At 33.9% G+C, this 19,597-nt stretch overlaps 2 protein-coding genes across 2 annotated transcripts; both read left to right on the forward strand.

The window, feature by feature from the left end:
- Positions 1 to 7,568: 7,568 nt before the first annotated feature.
- Positions 7,569 to 8,588, forward strand: LOC129749566 (trypsin-7-like). The gene is made up of 3 exons (XM_055744586.1): positions 7,569 to 8,116; positions 8,175 to 8,278; positions 8,346 to 8,588. The coding sequence occupies exons 1-3, from the start codon at positions 7,589 to 7,591 to the stop codon at positions 8,539 to 8,541; spliced, it is 828 nt and encodes a 275-aa protein (XP_055600561.1). The 5' UTR covers positions 7,569 to 7,588; the 3' UTR covers positions 8,542 to 8,588.
- A 4,045-nt stretch (positions 8,589 to 12,633) lies between these two features.
- LOC129749966 (chymotrypsin-like protease CTRL-1) lies at positions 12,634 to 13,801 on the forward strand. The gene is made up of 4 exons (XM_055745121.1): positions 12,634 to 12,871; positions 12,930 to 13,160; positions 13,232 to 13,335; positions 13,408 to 13,801. The coding sequence occupies exons 1-4, from the start codon at positions 12,635 to 12,637 to the stop codon at positions 13,604 to 13,606; spliced, it is 771 nt and encodes a 256-aa protein (XP_055601096.1). The 5' UTR covers position 12,634; the 3' UTR covers positions 13,607 to 13,801.
- The last annotated feature ends 5,796 nt before the right edge of the window (positions 13,802 to 19,597 follow it).

Consider the following 19,597-nt stretch of genomic DNA (forward strand, 5'->3'; position numbering starts at 1 on the left):
TGGTTACTCTTTCGATTGCAATACCCGAGAGTTTTGGATCATCATGTTGTTCGATTTTTTACGAAAAGAGCGGAATATCATGTTCTTTGGTTTTAGTAAGGTTAAGTGTCAAAATATTTGAGGAAAAGTATTTATGCAAAACTTTTAAATCTTCTTCCATATGCATAATCACGTTATTTGGACATACGCCGGGATTTAAAAGGGCTGTGTCATCAGCAAAAAGACGGGGTATGCTGCGCAGGGGAAGTCGACTAACATCATTTATGTACAGTAAGGAAAGGAGAGGCCCTATATTGCTGCCCTGCGGAACACTGGCGTCCAATTTCCCGAGAGAGCTCGTTGCATCCCCTAAACAAATAAATTGTTTTCTATTTGTTGAATAGCTTCGTATCAATGTATTAGCAATACCTCTTACTCCATAATACTCTAGTTTTCAGTTAAGTAATTTGAAACTTGAGTAACCATTCTAATGCGATATATTAAAGATGTGTAGGAAAGAAGCAATTGAGCAGCAAATTGAACAAACCTCGGTAAACCGCAATTTGACGAGTTTGGAACCGGCGCGTGGCATCATGGCTAGGGATACCATACGTCCTCTTTTAACAGTACATGTATTCTTTTTGAACGAGAAATGGGCGTACTCTTCTTTTTGTGAAATTTTAAGAAATATTACATAAACATTTTGTTTTCATAGTCGCAATAACCTGAGAGCGCGATAATCGCCTTTGAGTATGCACAAAGAGCAGTTATAAAGGACCAAATTTGGGCAATTTACGAAATTAAATGCTACGTACACAAACCAAATGGGCATAAATCTTAAGTAATGATTGTAAAGAAATTACACGTGTTAAAACTCTGTTATGGATTGTCAGCATAACATCTACTTCTAACACTTTTCAATAGCTTAGGAATATTTCAAAGGAAAATTTACAATTGTCATGCAAAATGGCCAAGTCGGATAACATCAAATATAGAAAAACAAATATACCTCACTGTCAGCCTTCTCTAGACTACATCCAGAACTCGCATGTCCGCACTCCCTACTGACGAAAGTTCCCAATAGTACCACCATCACCACAACCAAGCGGTAACAGCACCACCTACATGTCAGAAATCCAGCAGAAGCAGTTCAGATCGTCGAAGTTTATATATGATATTTAGAACTTTCTCCACATGATGGCGTTCTTGATCTGTCGCCTTGTTTTTTGAAGAGTGAGGTATATTTGATAACATGAAATACACAGAAAAAAATATGGAATATTACGTGTCATTGAAAATGGTTACCTTTGAAATAATTCAACCTGTAATTCAGAAATCACGTAATTTTCAATTGATTGGTTGAAAATTAAATGTTAAATCATTTGATATTACAGCAAATGTCCTGTAACAAAAAGGAGCAGGACATGTACTGTAGTTTTACAGGTCGAAGCATTATTTTTAAGTGAGAGCATTATTTACAGCAGGCGCTTCCGTTTGTCATCGAGTCCAGTCCTTTAAAGTTTGGGCTGAAGAATTTGTGCGTCTTTGTGTCGAATATACCTTTTCCGGCACCTTTGTTGAGAGTGAATGAAAATCATGTGAATTGTGTGAATTGATTACCTGAAATCTTGCCACAAATTAGCCGTAGCGAAAATATATCGAAGAAGCTATAGGAAATCCAGAACCAGGTAACTTTTTATCAGTATATTAGAAAATTCACTTATCCACAACATCGCTTCCATAGGTATCCCGCCCCGCATTAATGATTTATCCTGGGCAGTGGTTGAAGCTTTACTTCTTATGGTCCAAAATCAAACTACCATCCTGGATAAGTTATTTCACAAGACTATCATTTTAGCAGTTTCCTGTACCATGCTCACTATAGAATTCCATTTTTATCTATTGCCGTGGTTAATGTTGCAGAATGTTATATTTACCTAAATATGAGAAAGGTAAATATGAAGTTGAACAACCGTTTCGTGTAGTAAGGCCCTACAGATAAGATAAAATTGGACTACGATTTAAAAATATCTTACCTTGAAAACGAAGCTTGTAGCTGGTTGTGAGCAAAGCGGCATTTATTTCAAGTTTTCGCTTACTTGGACAGCGAATAGTTTGTGTAAACTTTTTACCGTAGGTTATTTGTATTTTTTAATTTTGGAAAAAAAAATTGCAAGCAATTGGAGTGTATAAATTATAAGGTAGGCTATAATTAATAAAGATTTCTCAAAGATGTGTGAAGAGTGGTTTAGTCAATCTTTTAAGTTTAATTAAATAATTCATCATACATTATTAAACATGTTCTGATCAAACATTTTGCAAAGATAAATGCGATTATAGAAGATTTTTTCATAGATTTTTGCAGCAAGAAAAATAATTTTCCCAACATTTTTGCTAGGAAATTAACCAACACATGAAAAGGCAGATTTACGACATACCTGTTATAATCATATGAATACACCGCCTGCAAATGTCAAATCATGACACGATTGAACCGGCTTTCTCAAAAAAAGGTGTAATCATTCGCAAATTTTTCTGGATCTTAATCAACAAGTTTTCAGATGGTCGACAGTAATCAATAAGTTTTTTATTAGTTAAAAGTTAGTTTTTCTTCAATTCAAATATTGAAAATTTTCCGAGTGTTTTTAAAAAGAACGTTTCGAATTTGAGTGAAGAATTTGAGCGAAATCAAGTTGATAAAAGGTTTTAAAGCTTTTTAATGACCATTAGAAGATGAAATTTAAGATTTATTCAATTTCAACTTCATCACAATAGAAGTCGAAAGTTCACATTCATAAAAATCCTTTACAGATATTTATTTGCAGCCGTTTTTCATTGCTGTTTTGATTTTAATTTAATATTTTTGGATCCGATTTGTATTGAATAATACAAAATAATAAAATTTTTGGCTAGATTTTTCTTCCTTGGAAACATGTAGTTGTACGCTCTCGATTTCAAATCCAAATTTTTTTTTGGTAAGATTTCGATATCTTAAATAAAAAATCATCTTTCGAATAAAAATTATTATGAGTTCGGCTGGTGAACTTTGAATTTTGAGTTGACTCAATATGAAGGTTGACTCAAAATGAAGGCCTATCATTTTGAACATGTATTACTCAAATTTAAAGTTAAAATCAAAAGCGTGTATGCGTCAAAAAAGGTAAATATTGATAGATTCAGTTAAAACCTCATCAAGGTTTCAAGTTTCCGGAACATTTCCGGAAAAGAAGTAAATTGTTGAATTTTAAGTCAACTTGTCTTTCATAATAGCTGGAAGTAATGATGTGGGCCGTTTTCGAAAATGCTTTATTCAAATATTTTAGTTTTTCCTTTTTTTTTTTTGTAGGCACAACAAGAAAGGAGTGCAAGAATCATCGATTAGTTTTTCACCGTGGCTGGAATTCCGAAGATCCAAATGTACAAATTCGAAGAGGACTCAGGCAATCATAGGTTTATAATTACTTCCCTGAAACTCATCAAGTGGGTTGACGATACTCAGACTGTACGGGTTCCTACCTCCGTCTGTTGGCGTTAAAATAAATAAACTGTCTGTCAGTTGTGCCTCGATTTCTGCAACTCAAAGTCTTATCCCAATCAGGTAAGTTGTCTTATGTTCAATATAAATTATCAATTCTGAAGTGGTTACTGATGGAGACTTTCAAAATTTTATTACAGGATCTGATTCGACTTGCCGTTGTCATGAACTTAGCCATCAACATTCTATCGGTTTCCAGGAATCCTACAAATGAAGATAAGGACACACTTGATCGCCGGAAAAGTGTACATTCTGTGAATCAAATCCAAATCAGGAGCAGCTTCTTGTAGCGCGCAACCGGACTGTGGCTTATTCGAAAGAACCATTTCCACTTAAACGACAACCAATCAAACGAAGTTATCAAGTTGTAATGCTTGAGGGTTCCCAAAACAGCTCCGATATTCCGGTACCTGACGGTGTTCTGAGCCTTCGACTTCAAGTTATTTGAAGATTCTTAGGCAAATTTTTGCTGGTATGTTTATTAATCCACTGTTAAACAACATACTTTTTCTGACTAACAATGGTAACTGTATTTCAGGAAAAAGGGAAGCACTGAACGTGGATGCACAAGTTCCGCTGACTGGTTTTTTGGCCTGCATCACCTGACCCATTAGACCCTGCCTGTGGAAAGACTGTCACAGATGGTCGTTTAATGATTACACACAAGAACTCAGCACAATGGAAGAAAACACCAAAACAATCTATTCCGCTGATAGTAATACGATAACAACTGGATACAATGATTCGTCTGTTTGCTCATCCAATTCATCTGTTGGCAGAAGATTCTAAGTAAACAAGTTTCAAAATTCTCAGAACAAATCCTGTGGAATAATAACAAAGTTTGTGTTATGTTATGTGGTGTTATATTGATTGACTTGCATGAATGTTGATAATTTTAGTGTAATTTGTGATGAATAAAAGTATTTTAAACCAAACAGTATCTGTGTTATCTGTGGAACTGGAAATGTAACTATCACACACAATAATATAATAAATAACGCCCAGGTTGTTTTACTGGTCGTTTGAAATTACAGGACGTTTGCAATTACAGGTCGCTTGCAATTACAGGTCGCTTGCAATTACAGGCCTGTAATTTTGAGCTAGCCTGTGAATTGCCATATCCTCGACCTGTAAAATTACTGTAAATGTCCTGCTCCTTTTTGTTACAGGACATTTACTGTAATTTTACAGAAAATAATTTTTTCTGTGTACATTCTTTTCCTTCTGGTTTGCATACCGTCTTGGCGCACAGGTCGGTAAATATATGGATCTTGGTTCAACTTGATGGCTCGGATACCGCAGTAGCTCAGATAACAAGAGCTCGGTTAAGGGAGTTCAACTGTATACCTTTCTCCTGACTTTTTGGAAAAATGATCTCATTATACTCTTTTTGGTGTTGCGGTATATGGTAACCCTAATCATGGCGGAACCATGCACGCTCATTTTTTTTTAGAACCATTTATGATTCTTAAAAATTTTAGAAAAAGCTGAATATCGGTGGGGCCCGCACTAACAACACAACCAATCTCCAAACCAACAGCAGCACCAGCAACAAAGTCCCTTAAAGTTGCTTTAAACATGTTCAACCAGATGCTAGCGAGTCGCAGGGAATGCGGGACGCGAATATTCAAATTATGGGTCATAATGGTCACAGGGCCATCAGCAGAATAAGATGATCAGATCGCATCAAGACCAACAGCAGCAGAAGCCCTATTCCAGGGGGAATTGAAACGCAGGAAACGAATGATTCATGGAGATCGAGGATGAAGTGGCCCGAATCGGGGAGGAACAGTTGGTTAGCCAATTTTCAACTCCTCTGTCCTTGTTTCTTACGTTTAAGAAATAACCATATTTCTACTTCTCCCCGAAAAGTCATTTCATGGGTTCTCATAGAAAACTCATAAAATGGCATTTCCTGGGAAAAGGTCAAAAATGGTTATTTTTGAATAATAAATGGTTTAATAGTTTCTAGCGTGTGTACTGAACACTGTAGAAAATCAAGAGAATGTGATATGGACTTTTCATGCCAAGAGTGCAATTACGATAGTGAGAGAATGTTTTTGCTTAATTCACGAATTTTTGGAAGCTGAATTTAAAAGTCGCTGGTAGCTGAATAGAAGGTCATTAAAACTCGTTTTGTAAGCTTTTTTGTACCTGTTTTATGGTTCTTTTGGTTGCTTGGGAAGCACATTTTAATGATTACTTTCCATAAATCAGGTCAATTTGGAACTCCAAACAAACAGGACAAATCCTGATCAATCAGGACACCTGGAACCTCTGGTTGTGTGGTAGAGAGTAAAAAAAAATTTTTATTTCCATATACATTGAGGTTCAGTGTTGTCAGATCTACGAATCTACAGATTGATGCTCGAAATCTACGGTTGTTCTATGGATTATCGAAAATTATCAGGGAATTATACGGAAATCGAAAGTGACGACCAACAGAAAAAGGTCGTTAAGTTAAAAATCAATACTTTTTTCGTGTTTGGCCAAACCTACGGATTTGGGAGATTTTCAATCTGGCAACGCTGCTGAGGTGTATGATTCAAACACTAGAGCGCTCTTGGCTAGAAGTCTTTTTCTCACACCAAGATGGGAGAGCTCTTGAACTAGCTGTTCGAGTCGCTTACTGCTCGTGTAAACTCGGATAACGAGTGGAACATGATCAGCGAAAGAGGATTGCACTCGGAAGCCGAACAGAAAAACAGAGTTGCTTTCATTCTGCCCTTTGTTGTTTGGTAGGAGCCGTCCAACTCTGGGCGGAAAAACTGAATGCCACTGAAAGACCGAGCTGGTCAGCTATTGGCAGACAGAAAAGATCAGCTCGAACATTGGACTGAGCGTTTTGAACAACTCTTCCCAGTCATGAATAGCGATGGCAGAAACCGCAGCTTGAAGCGCCAACAACCCCTAAAAGTCCTCTGCAAAGTGATCCTGAACAGGATCCAGGAGAAAATTAACGCTACTCTCTTTCGGCAGTAAGTTGGATACCGTTCCGAATGATCATGTGTGGACCCCATCATATAACACTGGAGCAAATCAACGAATTCCAGGACTCTCTTCTGCTGGTGTTCGCCGATTAAAAAAAAACTACTATTTCTCATCGTATTGGATGAGTTCCTGACTGGATCGATCGACTGTGCACCGAACCGAGGAATGCCGTGGAATCCTTCGACACTGGAGCAGCTGAACGACCTTGACCTGGCGGACGATATTGCTTTGCTCGCCCAAACACAACCGGATATACAGAGCAAACTCGATGACCTCACCGAAAGCTCCAAGGCAGCAGGTCTCAAAGTCAGTGTCGGAAAGATCAAGTCAATGGAGTTCAACACAGAAAGTTCCTCTCGTTACATGGTAGTTGGGCAACAGGTTGAGAAAAAGCAGTGCTTCCAGTATCTTGGTAGCCAGATAACGCCTGATGGTGGATCAAATCAGATTTCACGATTTTTGAACCAGACCACGTCGGGTTTTTGACGTGGGTGTCCAAAATTAATTTTAGCCTCGCAGCTTGAATTACGTGTAACTTAATTGAAACAAAACAAATCGTTTTGAAATTTCCAGCACTGATAGAGGAAACATTTCCGAACAAAGTACTTTCAAAACATTCCAGATCCGACAACTAGGAGCGCTATGGTATAATAAACAGTACATCCAAGTTTTGGATGATCCATGCTTTATTAAATAAGTGAAACAAAGTATTTGGAGAGTTCCAAATAGTGTAGAATTTAAGGCTTTAAAAGGGAATGATGATCAATAAAGAAGATCAAATTGACCCTCTGACTTTGATAAGAGTATTGTCAAAACAGTGGACACGATTTTTTTGACGACCCCCTTCAAAAGGAACCACCCTAACATAATGCATTGATTCTCTCATGAAATGCCGGTTACTTCTACAAACAAATAGAGCTACTTGCCTTACAGTCAGTAGTATATTTGGGAAGATCCCACAATCTTATCGTCGCAAACGACTGAAAATCGATAACCAAATTTCCAAGCGCTAAGAATATAAAATTCGAGGTTTCTTATCAATGAACCATTCCAGTGTTACGAATCGAACGGACCAGTGCAGTGATGATGTTCCGCGCAGTGTTAGCTATCGGTTTGGCCGCCATCGCGGTGCAGGCCGATTCCGACTTCGAAACATGGCAAAAGGTAAACAGCCTGATGCCCCGTGGACTGGAATCGATGCCGGAGACCCCGGGAACCGGATTCATCGTCGGAGGTCTGGATGCGTCGATTGCCGATTTTCCCTACATGTTGTCACTCCGTTTAAACGGATCGCACATGTGCGGTGCTTCGGTGATTTCTGAGGAATGGGTCCTGACGGCGGCCCATTGCACTTTTGCTTTTTTGAACCGGGAAGAACTGACGCTTCAGGGTGGAACCCACAATCGATCGGATGGAGGAGTGATTTTCACTATTGCTGAGGTTGTGGAACATCCGTTGTGGGATCTGAACACGATTACTTTTGATGTAGCCGTTATTAGGACGGTGGAACCTCTGGTCGGTCACTATTACATCCGACCAGTTGCTCTGGATCCGGTGGGAACGGAACATCCGGCTGGCAGCCGAGCTGTTATTTCCGGTTGGGGTCGAACAGTAAGTTTTGATAGTTTTTTTTAACGAAATTTCTAACTGAAATGTTTTTTTCTAACAGACAGTTGAGTACTTCGAGATCCCTGAAATCTTACAAAAATTGAGCAAGCCTATCATCGATCAGGAGCTGTGCGATTATCTCTGGGGTGGATTCGTTCAGGATGAGTATGACATATTAAAGATTACCCAATTGAGAGATTTTTGTACCTACACATTTTTGACATAATTTTAGTATGCTTTGTGCCGGGCTGGAGCTGGGTCATGATGCCTGTAACATGGACAGCGGTGGCCCGATGGTCGTCAATGGCGTTCAGATTGGAGTCGTTTCCTGGGGTAACAGCCAGTGTGCTGGAAACTATCCCGGGGTCTATGCTCGTGTTGCCTTCCCCGGAATCCGTAACTGGATCACTGAAGTCACTGGAATTTGAATTTATCGTTAGTTAGCTTTTGAATAAACGATAATAAAGTTCTGATGTTGGATACAAATCGTCGTTTATGTCATTTTTTTTAATTTTGTCATTTTTGTGTCATTTTTTTGTCATTTTTGTGTAATTTTTGTGTAATTTTTGCGTCATTTTTGTGTAAAATTTGTGTTATTTTTGTGTAATTTTTGTGTATTTTTTGTGAAGTTTTTTTGAAATTTTTGTGTAACTTTTGTAGTATTTTTGTGTAATTTTTGTGTTATTTTTGTCATTTTTGTCATCTTTTATGTCAATTAATGTGTATTTTTGCGTCATTTTTGTCATCTTTCGTGTCATTTTTGTGTCATTTTTTGTGTCCTTTTTGTGTCATTTTTGTGTCATTTTTATGTCTTTTTGTGTCATTTTATTACTTTTTTTTGCCATTTTCGTGTCAATTTTATGTCATTTGAGTGTCATATCTGTTGCATTTTTGTGTCATTTTTGTGTCATTTTTATGTCATTTTTGAGTTATTTTTATGTCTTTTTGTGTCATTTTTTTGTCATTTTCGAGTCAAATTATGTAATTTGAGTGTCATTTTTATGTCGTTTTTGTGTCATTTTTGTGTCATTTTTAAGTCATTTTTGTGTCATTTTTGTGTCATTTTTGTGTCATTTTTGTCATTTTTGTGTTACTTTGGTGTCATTTTTTTGTTATTTTTGTGTCATTTTTGTGTCATTTTTGTGTCATTTTTGTGTCATTTTTGTGCCATTTTTGTGTCATTTTTGTGTTATTTTTGTGTCAATTTTGTGTCATTTTTGTGTCATTTTTGTGTCATTTTTGTGTCATTTTTGTGTCATTTTTGTGACATTTTTGTGTCATTTTTGTGTTTTTATGTGTCATTTTTGTATCATTTCAGGGTCATTTAAGTGTCATTTTTGTCATTTTTGTCATTTTTGTAATTTTTGTCATTTTTGTCAATTTTGTCATTTTTGTCATTTTTGTCATTTCTGTCATTTCTGTCATTTTTGTCATTTTTGTCATTTTTTTCATTTTTGTCATTTTTGTCATTTCTGTCATTTTTGTCATTTTTGTCATTTTTGTCATTTTTGTCATTTTTGTCATTTTTGTCATTTTTGTCATTTTTGTCATTTTTGTCATTTTTGTCATTTTTGTCATTTTTGTCATTTTTGTCATTTTTGTCATTTTTTGTCATTTTTGTCATTTTTGTCATTTTTGTCATTTTTGTCATTTTTGTCATTTTTGTCATTTTTGTCATTTTTGTAATTTTTGTCATTTTTGACATTTTTGTCATTTTTGTCATTTTTGTCATTTTTGTCATTTTTGTCATTTTTGTCATTTTTGTCATTTTTGTCATTTTTGTCATTTTTGTCATTTTTGTCATTTTTGTCATTTTTGTCATTTTTGTCATTTTTGTCATTTTTGTCATTTTTGTCATTTTTGTCATTTTTGCCATTTTTGTCATTTTTGTCATTTTTGTCATTTTTGTCATTTTTGTCATTTTTGTCATTTTTGTCATTTTTGTCATTTTTGTCATTTTTGTCATTTTTGTCATTTTTGTCATTTTTGTCATTTTTGTCATTTTTGTCATTTTTGTCATTTTTGTCATTTTTGTCATTTTTGTCATTTTTGTCATTTTTGTCATTTTTGTCAATTTTGTCATTTTTGTCATTTTTGTCATTTTTGTCATTTTTGTCATTTTTGTCATTTTTGTCATTTTTGTCATTTTTGTCATTTTTGTCATTTTTGTCATTTTTGTCATTTTTGTCATTTTTGTCATTTTTGTCATTTTTGTCATTTTTGTCATTTTTGTCATTTTTGTCATTTTTGTCATTTTTGTCATTTTTGTCATTTTTGTCATTTTTGTCATTTTTGTCATTTTTGTCATTTTTGTCATTTTTGTCATTTTTGTCATTTTTGTCTTTTTTGTCATTTTTGTCATTTTTGTCATTTTTGTCATTTTTGTCATTTTTGTCATTTTTGTCATTTTTGTCATTTTTGTCATTTTTGTCAATTTTGTCATTTTTGTCATTATTGTCATTTTTGTCATTTTTGTCATTTTTGTCATTTTTGTCATTTTTGTCATTTTTGTCATTTTTGTCTTTTTTGTCTTTTTTGTCATTTTTGTCATTTTTGTCATTTTTGTCATTTATGTCATTTTTGTCATTTTTGTCATTTTTGTCATTTTTGTCATTTTTGTCATTTTTGTAATTTTTGTCATTTTTGTCATTTTTGTCATTTTTGTCATTTTTGTCATTTTTGTCATTTTTGTCATTTTTGTCATTTTTGTCATATTTGTCATTTTTGTCATTTTTGTCCTTTTTGTCATTTTTATTATTTTAGTCATTTTTGTCATTTTTGTCATTTTTGTCATTTTTGTCATTTTTGTCATTTTTGTCATTTTTGTCATTTTTGTCATTTTTGTCATTTTTGTCATTTTTGTCATTTTTGTCATTTTTGTCATTTTTGTCATTTTTGTCATTTTTGTCATTTTTGTCATTTTTGTCATTTTTGTCATTTTTGTCATTTTTGTCATTTTTGTCATTTTTGTCATTTTTATCATTTTTGTCATTTTTGTCATTTTTGTCTTTTTTGTCATTTTTGTCATTTTTGTCATTTTTGTCATTTTTGTCATTTTTGTCATTTTTGTCATTTTTGTCATTTTTGTCATTTTTGTCATTTTTGTCATTTTTGTCATTTTTGTCATTTTTGTCATTTTTGTCATTTTTGTCATTTTTGTCATTTTTGTCATTTTGGTCATTTTTGTCATTTTTGTCATTTCTGTCATTTCTGTAATTTTTGTCATTTATGTCATTTTTGTTATTTTTGTCATTTTGTCATTTTTGTCATTTTTGTCATTTTTGTCTTTTTTGTCATTTTTGTCATTTTTGTCATTTTTGTCATTTTTGTCATTTTTGTCATTTTTGTCATTTTTGTCATTTTTGTCATTTTTGTCATTTTTGTCATTTTTGTCATTTTTGTCATTTTTGTCATTTTTGTCATTTTTGTCATTTTTGTCATTTTTGTCATTTTTGTCATTTTTGTCATTTTTGTCATTTTTGTCATTTTTGTCATTTTTGTCATTTTTGTCATTTTTGTCATTTTTGTCATTTTTGCATTTTTAGCATTTTTGTCATTTTTGTCATTTTGGTTATTTTGGTCATTTTTGTCATTTTTGTCATTTTTGTCATTTTTGTCATTTTTGTCATTTTTGTCATTTTTGTCATTTTTTGTCATTTTTGTCATTTTTGTCATTTTTGTCATTTTTGTCATTTTTGTCATTTTTGTCATTCTGTCATTTTTGTCATTTTTGTCATTTTTGTCATTTTTGTCATTTTTGTCGTTTTTGTCATTTTTGTCATTTTTGTCATTTTTGTCATTTTTGTCATTTTTGTCATTTTTGTCATTTTTGTCATTTTTGTCATTTTTGTCATTTTTGTCATTTTTGTCATTTTTGTCATTTTTGTCATTTTTGTCATTTTTGTCATTTTTGTCATTTTGGTCATTTTAACCCTTTTTGTTATTTTAAGCCATTTGGGGTGTCGTTTGTGTGTGTTCTATGTTTTTTTCGTGTTTATTTTTGTCAGTTTAGGCTTTTTTGTGGTTTTACGTTTATTTTGTGTTATTCTTGTGTAATTTTTGTATAATTTTTGTGTTTTTTTCCAAATCTTGTTTTATTTTTGTTTGAGTTTTTTGTTGTCCATCTGGTTTCAATTTAAAGTCATTTTTGTCAATGTTTTGTAATGTTTCTGTTTCATTTTTTTGTCATTCGTGAGTCATTTTGAGTCATTTTAGTTAGTGGAAGTAATTTTTTCAATTGAACACACGAAATTTACTCTATTTACCAACGAAATCGAGTTTGTCAATTCCCATGCGTCGAAAGCGAAAGTTAACGGGGCCATTTTTCCTAATGATATCACATGTTCCGCAACCGAATCGATAATCCATGCAATCACCAAACATGTGCTGGACATTTACCGGGGCTCATATCTTATCATTTGCCGACTAGTTTGTTGGTTGGCTTGTTATCAGCAGACTTTGGTATGGGCGTTTTCGATTAACCCTCGGGAACACACGCTCAGTTTACTGTCGGCACTCGTCATGAGCCCTAGGCGAAGTGGCGTATTTTTAACTTTGGCTACAACAGTTCTCGTTTCCGTTTCTTGTAACTTTTGGAGCTCGGAAGTGGAAGGCCAAAATTTGGCCGACATCGAAACCTATCAGTATCATCTTTCGCTCAGAAGCAATGGAACTTATCTGTGTAGTGCCGCTATCATTGCTCAAATTTGGGCCCTATCGGCGGCACGCTGTGTGGCAAATGTACAGCAAGTTGGACAAGTAAGTTCAAAATTTTTAAATTTTACCTTCAAAATAACCTTACAAAATCTTCAAACAGTTGACACTGCTGGGAGCGTCCAACAACCGACAATCCGGGGGTCACATTTTCCAGGTGGTTGGCCTCCATCGGCACCCGGATTGGAATACTCAAACGATGGAGTATGATCTCGCCCTTTTGGAAACATACGAACCGATGCGTGGAATCCATCTGTATCCTGTTCCGATGGATGGGTTTGATGAAGTTCATCCCCCAGGATCCCACGCGGTGGCTACCGGATGGGGCCTCATTGTAAGTTCATAATATTTTTTTTTCTTAAAAATAACACTTCAATAATTAAGTATCGTTTTGTTGATTGGTAGGACAATTCCAAAAACGTCACATCCCGAGTATTGAAACGTGCAGTCGTAACATTGGTTAATCAAACGGAGTGTTCCGAAACCTGGCCAAACTACATAACAGAAGGGTTCGTTTAGCATTCAAAATGTTCCAAAAGTCCTAAAATTCGACTAAAGTTTATTATCATTTATGCCTTCAGAATGCTCTGTGCCAGTGGTGGTTCGGATCAGACGCTGTGTACCATGGACATCGGGAGTCCGCTGGTAGTTCAGGGGCGCCAGCTAATCGGAGTCTTATCGTGGGCGGACATGAACTGCGGCGCCAACAGGGCCGTGGTTTATGCGCGAGTGGCGTTTTGGCGCATCCGAAGCTGGATCGTGGAAGTCGCTGGAGTGTGACAGTGGATTAAGTAGAATAAATTTGTTTTTGATTACTTTGACTGTGGCCGTTGTAGACCAGTTTTCGAGCCATTGTACATTGTAAACGTTCATATTAAAGTTGTCATTTTAGAGCCTAGTTTTTATTAGTTTTTTTTTTTAATCAAAAACTAAAAAATGGTATGGGATTTTAGTAAATCGGATGCCTTTGAACCACTTTTGTTCATTAAATTTGTCATAATTTTCTTCGAATTCCCTAAAAATTATGATTTTGTTTATTTTTCTATCAAAATTATAAAAAAAAACATCGAAAAACTTCTTTACATAAGTAGTTTGCAGTAGTTTACATCAAAAGTGATCGCATGTTGTTGCCAGATAGGGGGAAAAGATTCATTAGTGCTCTGGTTATGATTGTGAATTGCAAGAACATCTATAGGAATGCGTTGAGAATGATATTTTCAGACCCTTCAGGAAAGGGCACGCGTTCGGATTTTTTTTCAACTGAAAAGGGGGCATTTGAACCAAGCCCCCCGTCCTAGGAGGCCTTCGGGTAAAAAAAAATTACCATTACTTTAATCATACCAAGTATTAGAAATCTAGGAAAGGAAATAGAAACTGGGGGCCTCCTTGAAATAATATCTCGAATAGTTTCACTCGAATATAAACTACTAGGGTTTCCTACAGTGAGTATTGCAGAATTTTTCCCACATTTATGAATATGAATCCGGCAAATCTAGGCAGAAATCAGTTATTATTCTAAATATACAAAATATAATTTCATTTCTTTCTAACGTGATGAAAACCACACCAATTGGGCGCTATCCGACACCTTATTCGTACCTTGCCTTCAAATCGTTGCCAGCGACAATATTTTCCAGTTCTCTCATTGGTTAATTTTACTCAATTTCCATTTGGATTTAGCCATCTGGATGCGCTGCAGAGAGAACATGACGATGATTTTCTCACTTAAAGTCCGCGCAGGAGCATAATCATTTCAAAATTTACAAACATGGCCGACATTCTATCATAACCGATTTAAACTGACCTCAGACGACATTTTATACGATCTTTTTACTCCGCAGTTGGAATGGCGATTCGCAACACGATTGTGAACCACTTAAGTTATCATTTCTGATACGATTTCATGTAGAGATGTACCGAATATTCGGTCGGCCGAATATTCGGCGCCGAATACCGCCTAAAAACCGTTAAGCCGAATATTCGGCACACCGAATAGTTGAGCTAAGTACTCGGCCGAATAGGCCGAATAGGCCGAATATTTATTTTTAAAAATTTATGCGGTAACAGAATTTTGAAATTATTCAACTGATTTTGGAAAATTATGAAATATGCAAAAGTAAAGTTGAAAAAGCAACAAACTCATCAAAAAATAATGGTTTCAGTATATCATCTTAGAAGTATCCGTGTATCTTTCACTGTAGATAGCTTTATATGTTGATTATCGTTATTCCAAATTTTCTTGATTTGTCCAGGCTTGCCCTTAAATCCATTTTAGAATTCGAGATTAGTCAAATCTGACCAGGATACCAATTTTTTTTTTGAACTTTCTGGATTTTACCCGGGTTTATTCAGATTATCCAAATAATCCAAATAATATCCAAATAAACCAAATAATAAAACTCAAATTTCGTTTTGAAAATTTTTTGATTTTGCGTTACAAAACGATTTTGCATAGTAAATTTAAAAATGAACATCAATTATTGTTTAATCCTTAAATACGATTTTAACACTGCAGCTGTGATTCAATGAAAAGTTTAAATTTCAAGTAATTTCCAAGTTTAAAAAAAAAACCGTCCAGACCCGGCTGTGTGAACACGTGTGGAAAAAAGTATGGTATGCTTAAAGTTAAAGATCATCGTTCATTTTTGCTACTATTTTGGGAGACATCTAGTTGAAATTCGACATTCATCTAATTCGATATCAAAATAGCAATTTCAAATAGCTTGGAACATGTTTTGACAAGTTTTGTCCCAGATTTCACTGGATAAACGTCCCAGGAGCATTGTTTGATGTTCTTTCAGCTAATGGTAACATTTTGAAAATCAAAGCGACCTCTACATGAAGAAGATCTGATGTATTAGGTATATACATCTGATTGGGAATAATCGACTTTTAAACATGAGGGGCATTAAGATGGAAGAAATAAAAGAAAAATTAGTTGATCGCTTTTGTATTTCAATGAAAAACTCAACAGAATATTTGACCGAATATTCGGCCGAATATTCGTTTGGCCGAATAGTTGGAAAGGCCACTATTCGGTATTCGGCCGTTCGCCGAATACCACTATTCGGTACATCTCAAATTTCATGTTCGCTTGGGTTTTGAAAATTAAATATTTTCTTTTATTTTATTTGCTTTTACGGCGACTGAAATTGCTTTTTATTAGCAATGTTTTAAAAAAATATGAAGATCGTGCAGAGAAACCTTGGAAATCAAGGGAAATCATATTTATAAATCTAGGGGGACAATCTAGGATGCTCACTTTAAAAGCATAAATGTGAGTAGGAATAATGCAAAATTATTGTTAGCTTTTTGATCAGCATTGAAATTTGCGAAAATCATTTTATAAAAAAAATAATTCTTTAGTTGCTTAAATTTGTCCAATCGACCATACTGAAATTCTTTATTGCATTTTCGTTCCAATTTCTATACTAGATTGGATATTCAAGTTGAAACTTTTCCAACTGAAGTTTTCTACTTTTGATTCTGATGTACTTTTATTTTAAAAAATTTCCATCTGGAAGAAATGTATTCAGCATACAATCTTCAATTGATAATTATAAAATTGTTATCAATACAAATTGAGATTCAATTTATTGATATTTTCAAGACTTGTGTTGTTGTTTTTAAAGTTTTATGGTTTTTAAAATTTTTGAACTCGAGATCTATGTTGAAACTTCTAAAATCATATGATTTTTTTCAATGATTACTGATAATGTGTTTTGAACGTTCAATCTACATTCTAATTTTATCTTCTTAAATTAATTTTTTGTCACATTTAGAAAAACTATTTGACAAATTTATCTTATTTCAAACTTAGATGTAAAATTTAAAATAATAAGGATTTTTTTGTGTTTTTGAATATGAAATTTAAGTTGGCTAAATTTTAATATTGAATTAACAAAAAAGTTATTTCTTCTATGGCTTTGTAACTTTGTTCCTCAAGTTTGTATATGAAATGCATTTATTGTTTGCGTCTCAAATATTGATTCGACAATATTATCTCAATCTTAGACACTGAATTGTGGTTCTGAATAAAATCTAATTTCAAGGTTTGAGTGATGTTCTTAAATTCTCATAACCGTATCTTCATAGAATTTTATTTTTCTTCTTTTGGATATGTTTTGAATTTTGGATTGTAAGTCTGAAATCTTAATGTTACTTCTCAATTGTTATAAGGGATATATTTATCTTGCTTTCGATGAAGCACATATCAAGCTATCAACGAATAAATAAAAATATTTTAATATCTGTCTTTGATTTTTTTCTTTACTTGAACAATTCAGTTGCTGATAGAGTTATTAAATAAATTACGTATCGAATTTTTAAATAAACAGCTCTTAAAAGCGATTTCATTTTCGATTAGTTGGCATATTGAAAAAAAAAGATTCGTAGTTTGTAGTTCATGGTTTGAAGTTGGAGATTTTTTTTTATATTATTTAAAATGTAGTTTCATAGTTTTAAAACATATGTTTTTTCGAAAACTCACAAACAAACACCTCTCCTGATAAAATGATAGCATTTAGAAGCAAATGGGTTGTTTTTTTTTATGAAAGTTTCACTTTAAAATCTACGCGTTTTTGAGATATTTACGATGCAAGAGAAAAAGGAAAAAATAATTTTGCACATTTTCATTCAAAATCCATCATCATCAAATTGAAAGCCGCTAAAACCGTTGATTATTCGAAGAATTACTGTATGTGAGTGGTGGAAAAGTATGGAAATACTGTCAAAAATGTACACAAAGTTTAAATCAACCATTGGAGTGAAGCATATGATCGGCAACTTCGGCTAAGGGTCATCAGGGAAGTCAAGTCTCATACCAGCATTTTTAATTTTCAATAAGCGAAAAACTAAGGGTAGATCGCTGAAATTTCCAAAAAAAAATTTCCGATAAGCTGAAAGTGTTGCCTCTTAATGAGTCATTCAAAGCTAACCTCAAACAAAAAATTGATGCTTGATCCACAGCTCGTAAGCTGTATATCTGGTTCCGAGGCTATGGGACAGATGATTTCTGATGAACGACAAAACTTATGAAATATCCTATTTTAAACAAATTCCAAGGTTTGAATCCTACACCACGTCTGCTCGTGGCAAGGTCCCGAGTATATTAAAGTATGTATTTGCTGGTTATTTTGTATAAAATATAATGATTTGCCAAAATTCTGCTCCTCTGGAAAAAACAACAATTTTCAAAACGAAAATTATGGTTTTCTCTCTTTTCAAAAGCCTAAAAAGAGTAATCTTTTATGTACCCTTCGCAGACTACGATCTATACTAACCGATTATACTTTAAGATCAATTTCCTCATGGTTTTACTTCGTTATTGCCAGATTTTGCCAGCAGAAATTCCATTAAGGGGGGGTAGGGTCTAACACTTTCAAAAAATCGATTTTTTTTTTTATTTTCTTATTGTAAAACATTTCAAGAATGTTGTGTCAAATTTTAAAGTCAATTGAAGCAGAACTATAGAAATAATAGGCCTTTATCTCCTCCTATCTAATACTGCAAGAAAGCAAGAGCAGAAACTTCAAACGCGTTTTTCTCGAAAGCACATTTTTAAAGTCCGTGGACATCGTCATTTGAAAACTACTTATCCGATTCATTTCAAATTTGGAACATATTTTCTACATATAAAATACAAGACCCCAACGTTTTTCTTTTTTTTTACTATGGGGAGATTTTACAGATAAAAAATGGCGGATTTTTTCGTGAAAAATCGTAGTTTTTACTTCAAACAGCCACAAAAATTTCATACATTTTTTTTCAAGTTCAACAAAAACGTTGGGGTCCAGAAAAACATCTATTAAAAATATTTTGCTCTGATTTTTTGACTTCAGATGATTCTGTGCTGAGATACAGTGTCCACCGCAAATCCTGTTTTCTAAAAGGTATCCTCGAACGTGCTCCGTCACCGGCTCATTTTTCAATATTTTTCTACGAAAAAATTACTAAATGTTCTTTTAGCAATGCTTTGAATAATGCAAAAAATTTGAATACATTTGTTTGAACGATAGCTCTAGAAAAAAAAATCGTGAAAATGGTGTTTTTTTTACCCGTTAGACCCTACCCCCCCCCCCCCCCCCTCTCCTTAAAAACGCTCAAAAAGTGGCTCAAAAATAATCAAATTTGTTAATTTCGAAACAGCTGTATCCACTAAAGTGGCCTCAGTTTTTTTAAAAGAGAAGTATTGGTCCGAAAAGTATCAGAAATTTAAAGAGGGGGATGTAGCCACCTAAAACACAGATTAGACGAAGTATTAGTATGAAAAACTGATCATTATCATGACTGAAAAAAGTGTGCGCTGGTCGAAGGGAGGTATCAAGAATAAAGTAGAATTTATTCTTCCAAAAAAAAAGAAATTTTTTTTCAATTTTTTTCATAAATTATCATAAGATTACCTTCATTTCCTTCATAAAAAGCATTTAGATCAAACGAAAAGTTTTTGAGATACACGCATTCGTAACTGTGCCATTTCTAAAACAACTAAGCTTTAGTTTTAGAGTTATTTTTATGGTCATTCTGTGGTTATTTTTAAAAAATAAACGGACAATTTCTACGAGAAAACCAGTATAGAACAAATGGCTAAAACTCTACCAAGTTGCTAAGTTTCATTAAAAAAAGGAATGTAGGAACAGTGAGAGGACCTAGGGAATTGCAATGAAGGTAAAATTTCATTTGTGTTTGAGGCCAAAAAATATTGAGAAATGTTTATAATTTTTGCTCCTAAAAGTATGCAGCAACATTATTCATCTTTAGAGTATATTTGTT

The sequence above is a fragment of the Uranotaenia lowii genome, chromosome 2, assembly GCF_029784155.1.
Source record: "Uranotaenia lowii strain MFRU-FL chromosome 2, ASM2978415v1, whole genome shotgun sequence".
Classification (NCBI taxonomy): Eukaryota; Metazoa; Arthropoda; class Insecta; order Diptera; family Culicidae; genus Uranotaenia; species Uranotaenia lowii.

What these genes read in the sequence shown, in the direction of transcription:
- LOC129749966 (XM_055745121.1), top strand. Translation starts at nt 12,635, where the DNA reads ATGAGCCCTAGGCGAAGTGGCGTATTTTTAACTTTGGCTACAACAGTT. An exon ending in ATGTACAGCAAGTTGGACAA is followed by an intron (nt 12,872 to 12,929) that starts GTAAGTTCAAAA and finishes ATCTTCAAACAG; the next exon opens with TTGACACTGCTGGGAGCGTC. An exon ending in CCAAACTACATAACAGAAGG is followed by an intron (nt 13,336 to 13,407) that starts GTTCGTTTAGCA and finishes TTATGCCTTCAG; the next exon opens with AATGCTCTGTGCCAGTGGTG.
- LOC129749566 (XM_055744586.1), top strand. Translation starts at nt 7,589, where the DNA reads ATGATGTTCCGCGCAGTGTTAGCTATCGGTTTGGCCGCCATCGCGGTG. An exon ending in TTTCCGGTTGGGGTCGAACA is followed by an intron (nt 8,117 to 8,174) that starts GTAAGTTTTGAT and finishes TTTTTCTAACAG; the next exon opens with ACAGTTGAGTACTTCGAGAT. An exon ending in GGTGGATTCGTTCAGGATGA is followed by an intron (nt 8,279 to 8,345) that starts GTATGACATATT and finishes ACATAATTTTAG; the next exon opens with TATGCTTTGTGCCGGGCTGG.